This window comes from Nannospalax galili, unplaced genomic scaffold, assembly GCF_000622305.1.
Source record: "Nannospalax galili isolate Female #2095 unplaced genomic scaffold, S.galili_v1.0 scaffold10431, whole genome shotgun sequence".
NCBI lineage: Eukaryota > Metazoa > Chordata > Mammalia > Rodentia > Spalacidae > Nannospalax > Nannospalax galili.
In genome coordinates, this window is record NW_008329042.1 from 26,550 (window position 1) to 32,496 (window position 5,947).

At 45.4% G+C, this 5,947-nt stretch overlaps 1 protein-coding gene across 1 annotated transcript in view; it reads left to right on the plus strand.

Annotated features, from left to right (window-relative positions):
• The window catches only part of LOC103732471 (uncharacterized protein C2orf16-like), a 12,772-nt gene extending 9,055 nt beyond the window's left edge, over positions 1-3,717 (plus strand). The window contains exons 4-5 of the mRNA XM_008831065.3: positions 5-2,972; positions 3,532-3,717. Of these exons, the coding sequence (XP_008829287.2) occupies positions 5-1,732 (1,728 nt within the window). The 3' untranslated portion in view covers positions 1,733-2,972; positions 3,532-3,717. The remainder of the gene's footprint in view (positions 1-4; positions 2,973-3,531) is intronic.
• Positions 3,718-5,947: the final 2,230 nt, after the last annotated feature.

Consider the following 5,947-nt stretch of genomic DNA (forward strand, 5'->3'; position numbering starts at 1 on the left):
CCAGAGTTTGCTAGAGAAGGGTCCACGTTCTATGTCACAAACTTCAGTAGCCAAAAACTATATTCAGAGGCATATTTTATGCCATGGTCTTGAAAAAAGACTGCCCCTAAGGATGTGGACACGTGGCTCCCCATCTTCCATAATTCAACAATACTCTGGGACTAGACTGGGAATAAAGAAAACAAACTCAAAGATCACTGATGTAGTCCAAACAATCTCTCAGAACATGCCTGTCATGCCTCTCTCATATTCAGGGGTCCAGATTCCCACCTTAGTAAAGTCAGAGTCTGCTCTTAGGATATTTTACAATAGAGAAGATACTATTCCCGTGGAAGAGAATAAAAACTCACAGAGTGATTCACAGACAAGGATTTTTGAGTCCCAACACTCCCTCAAGTCAACTTATCCTTCCAAAGTCAAGGCTGACTTCTCAGAACAGTTCCACATGCTAAAAGATCTGCAGCTAAAAATAGCAGCAAAACTCTTAAGGAGTCAAATACCCCATAATGTCCCTCCACCTCTAGGTTCAGGTCTTGTCCTAAAATATCCTATCTGCTTGCAGTGTGGCCGGTGCTCAGGATTTAATTGCTGTCATAAATCACAGTCTACTTTGGGGTCTTATCTTCTTATCTACCCACAACTCCACCTTTCAAGCACTCCCGAAGGCCAGGGTGAGCTTCGGTTGCATCTTGGCTTTAGATTGCGAATGGGGAAGAAGGTCACTGTATCACCATCACAAAGGAAAGCTAAAATCTATAATTCAGTTTCCAAGAATCCTCCTCCTTCAAGATATTTCCAGTCTGGATCTTCCCAGTCCCCACCTTCTGCACAAGTCCACATTAGGCAAAAGCATGGTGTGGTAGGAAAGAGAGAAATCAAAGAGTCTGGGCACTATGAATTCTGTCAAGTTCATCCCTTATCAGAGAGTGGCTTTGAACGTAATCGGGATGACAGATGGGCAAAAGTGCGCATCAAAAAGAGCTCTGACTTGAAATATCCAATGAAGAGAGTCACCAAGGGACTCAGAACACAAAACACAAAGCTCTCCAAAGACAGTACTGGAGAACTGCCAGACCCTTTAAGAAGGAAGAATATTGAAATAACTCAAACAAGTACTGCTTCCTCAAAAAGGCAACCTAAGAAATCTTCCCAGCCCAGGTTCATGCAGCTGCTTTTCCAGGGTCTGAGGCAGGCATTCCAATCGGCATATAGAATGGTAGCAGCTACTGGACAAAAGTCTAAGCCAGACAATTTGTTGTCAAGCAGAAACTACCATCCAAATCCAAAAGTCAAGGATTATCACTTACCAGGAAATAGCAACCTGCCAGCTCCAACCACTAAGCAAGAGGACCTATTACAGGGAACAAGTGACAAATGCAGAAAAGCTCAACAGCCAAAAAGAGCAAGTGCTTCCCAACCCAGAGTTCTCCAAGTGCCCGAGACCATAGTCTCTGAAACAGACATCACTATACAAACGACCTCAAGCCTACAGCCTTTGAGTGTAGTTCAAAATGTCCACAGGAGAACAGTTAAAAACTTTTGTAGTGACGAAATCTCCGGCCTAGAGCCCAAGAACATTCTCAAACCAGGAGCCAAATTTCAGGCCCAAGAGAGAATTCTACCAGGTTCCCTTTTGGAGAAAACCCTACACTTTACAGATGGACACACACACAAAGAAGGGAACCAGCACAGCTTGTACAGGGGGGAGAGCCCTCTGCACCCAACTTTCTGAAAGGAGCCATCGAACTCCCCCTGGGAGGAGACACCGAAGTCCCTCGGGGAGAAAGCATGGCAGTTCCTCTGAGAGAATCCTTAGAAGTCGCTCTGAGGGGCGCCATCACAGTCCCTCCACGAGGAGACCACCCAGGTCCTCTGGGAGGAGCCCTCGCAGTCCCTCCGAGAGGAAACGACACAAGGGCCCACACAGTCATTCCCACAGGCGCCAGCACAGTCATGAGAGAAGTCCCAGTCCCTCAAAAAGGAGCCATCTCAGTCGCAAATGGAGGCCAAGTTACAGCCCCTCAGACAAGAGCCATGGCAGTCTCGCTGACAGAACCTTTTCCAGTCCCTTTGGCATGAGAAGACACAGTTCCTCTGGAAGAAGCCACCACAGTCCCTCTAGGCGGAAGTCGCACAGGTCCTCTGGGAAGATCCATCGCAGCCACTCTCAGAGAACTCATTACAGCCCTTCCGAGAGGGGTCAGCGCTATCACTCCGAGAGGCACTCACACAGTCCCAAGGAGAGGCTTCAGCACTGTTCCCCGCAGGAAAGGTCCAGGCACAGTTTGTCCAAACAGCTCAAGACTTATTTTAGTATGCCTCCTAGGGATCACAGTAAGAAATCCAAAAGCTGGGCACGTTCAGAGGCCTGAAGTTAGTAGATCAGGGGAGATATGCCCCTATTAGAGAGATCTCAAGTCTTCACCTAGCTGCCCCTTCCTGCCTTCTTTCCTGCTCAGCCACTGCCTCCAGGTGTGCACCCCCAGCCATGAAAGGGCTTGACCTGGGGAGAAGGGTGAGAAGGGGTCTGTAATTTCGCCAAGATCAATAAAGGGGCAATGAATGAACTCTGCATCTATGAGACCGCTGGTGTGGTGGGTGGGTGGGACTCCGGGTGCTGCAAAGCCGTTCTACGGCCGAGTGACATCCCTTGCCTCCGCCCATTGGCTCCAACCCTCCCCTGGACCCTCATCCGCGGCCCCCGTTGCGACGGGCCGGCGGGGTCTGCAAGGAATCAGATGGTGACTCATCACGTGACTTTTCCCAGCCGCAGCCCTCCCCACTCCCCTCTCCCGGCTCCTCGGAAACTGCTAGGCGGAAGTAGACGTTCTGAACAGGGCTAGGCGGCGCCGAGACCACATCCGGAAGAGGCGAGGAGAGCGGAAGTGGCGTTGGTCTGGCCGGAGCCCTTGGGTGAAATTGTTAGGCGTGGAGGGGGAGTGATGTCTTCCAGACTCGGTGCAGTCCCCGCCGTGAGTTTCTGGGTGTGACCGTTATGTTTTAGAGGTAGAGCTGTCGAGCCGGGAACACGCGGTCCCTTGCTTTTGTCCCATCCTCAGAGTTGGTGTTAGCGGAGCCCATCGTAGGCCCCACCCTTTTATAGCAGATCCACCTGCCCCCCCTTTCCTCTTCCCACTTTTTTTTTTTTTTTTTTTCTTTTTATTAAAGATCTTGCCTTTTAAAATGGCCAAAGCCAGATATACAGTATTGAGCTGCTCCCAACTGCCTGTTTGTTTTTTTTTTTTTTTTTTGTTTTTTTTTTTTTTTTTTTTTTTTTGTCTCCCTTTTCGAGCCTCCATCTAGGATAGGGCTTTGAGAATGAGCAAAGATGAAAGCTCTGGTATTGCCAACTTGCCTTTACGTTGTAGGAAAATAGGATGGCACACTTTTCCTAAAAAGTGTTGCCTTCTTTCCATTTGAGGTAGTTGTCCTGGGAGAGCCTCTAGTCTTCTAGGCGCAAGGGGGATTCATCTCTTTGTGGAGGAGGGTCAGAGGTCCCTAGCACTCACTCGTGTGCTTGTGATTTGCTAGACCCCGGGACCCACATCTTTTAAGCAGCAGAGGAGCGCCAGGATCCTGGGAGCTAAGAAGTAAGTGAGGTTTTCTGAGGACCTTTTGTAATTGTGTAGACGGCGCTGATGAAAATATTCTGCATCTGCACTGACCAGTATCATAGCCACCAGCCAGATGTGGCTTTGGGCACTTGAGATGTGGCTAGTGCAGCTGAGGAACCGAATTTTAATTTTTAATCTTAATTAACAATTTTAAATAGCCACCTGTAGCTAGTGGCTACTGGATTGGACAGTGCATGTCTAAACCTAGTGTGGGGGAGGAAAACCTAGCTTGCAGTAAAAATGCACATTCTATAGTTTGTGGATTCAGTTTGTCTTGTGTTTTTCCCCACGTCAAATCTGTGTTCATAATGAATTTGATGAACTTAGGAAGGGAGATAAAAATACCTGTAAGAAATCTTTGTGTTTTCATTAACTGTGGTACTAGTTTATTATTTTGTATAATGAACGTGCTAAGTTTTTCCATGGTTAATATGAAAGAAAAGATTCCTATTAACTTGAACCCCTCAGGTGAATCCATTCATTTAGCATAACACTTGTGTTTTTGTTTTGTTTTGTTTGTTTGAGACGGGGTCTCACCATGCAGCACTGGCTGGCCTGGAACTTACTATGTAGACCAGGCTAGCCTCCAACTTACAGAGCTCCACCTGCCTCTGCCTCCCTCCTGAGTGCTGGAATTAAAGGCACGCCTGACTTAAATAACACTTATTAAAAGTCTGCCTTGTACCAGCTGTGTAGTAGTTTAGGCATACAGACATGGAAAACAGAACCAGCTGTTTAAAAGAGGAAATAGATAAGCATAGCAACACAATACAGGGTAATAAGGAAAAAAAAATTTTTATTTTGAGGAAGGGTCCCTGTGTAGTCCAGGCTGACCTGGAACTCCCTAGGCTAGCCTCCAATTTGCAGTTTGCCTGCCTCTGCCTCCTGAGTGCTGGGATTACAGGCCTATGCCACTGCACACTTGGTTTAGTAAGTTTTGTTTATTTGAGACAGGGTTTTACTTCATAGCCTACCCTGGCTAGGGCTTACTATGTAGCTCAGACTTGAATTTGTATGGTTGTCCTCCCCTAGGCCTTCTGAGTGCCGGGTTTACAGGCATGAGCTACTACACCTGGCTAGTAAATGCTTTTATAATGGAATTTAATACCGTTTTGGGGAAGGGGAGTGATAATTTGGAAGGAACATGCTGCCAGAACAGGTCACTCCTAAGTAGAGGCTTGAAAATCAAAGAATAACAATAAAAAATTGAAATTAAAAATAATTCAAATTAGCAGCTGGAGAGATGACTTACCAATTAAGAGCACTGACTGCTCTTGCAGAGGACTGCTTTTGCTTCAGTTCCCAGCATCCACATTTGAAACTCCAGTTCCAAGGGATCCAATGCCCTCTTCTGGCCTCAGTGGGCATTGCACACATGGATGCACTTACATGCAGACAAAATACTCATCCGCATAAAAAAAATTTTAAGGAACAATTAAAAAACCCTCCTGCAGCCTAGATATCAAGGTAGCAAATCTCCTAAACGTTTGCAGAAACATCCCTAGAGAAGTTAGCAGGAACCAGGTCATGAAAGCATTATGTCATACTAAGGTATTGGAATTTTATCCTGGAGGGGAAAGGTCAACTCTAGGAAGGATGGATTGGAAAAGTGTTTGGATATTGGTTCCAAGACTATTAACAGTAACTTAAGAAAGAAAAGAAGAACATGTGGTATGTGATAGTAAATATATTTGGGAATGTTTATGATGATTGGAGGTTTCTGTCTTTGCAATCAGATGGATGTTGAAGTCATAACAAACTGGGAAGTTTTGTATGAGGGGCAACATTGGGAACAAACACATACAGATCTAGACCACATATGAAGAGTTGATCTGAAATATAAAATTGAGAATTACCTACTAAGTAAATTGGAAACATGCTGTTTTCTTCCACAAGATGAGGGTATTCATGAGATCTAGGGACTATGGTAAAAGCAGTGTTTCTTAGTGTGTACTGGTTCACCTAGGGACAATTGTTAAACAATATGAAGGTGAATGGGCTCCCCATCCATTAATCAGGTTAGAATCATTCCCTCATTTTAAATTATCTTCTTAGGAGATTGCAAAGTTTGAAAGTTTGAAAGCCAATGGTGAGACATGAGCCCAGGAAAGAGAATAAAACCATGGAAGATACTAGTCATTAAAGACAGGTAGAATTGAAAAGAATAAAGGATGCTGAGATCATCCAAAAATACTTTCTTTAAATGAAATCTAAATATTTGCATTTAGAAGAATAAACTAGAGGCTTTAAAAATTCTTGTTAATGGCCAAGGGTGAGGGGACTGGTCTAGAGCGCTCTTGAGGTTAGAGGGCCTCTGGGCTTGGATTCATGGG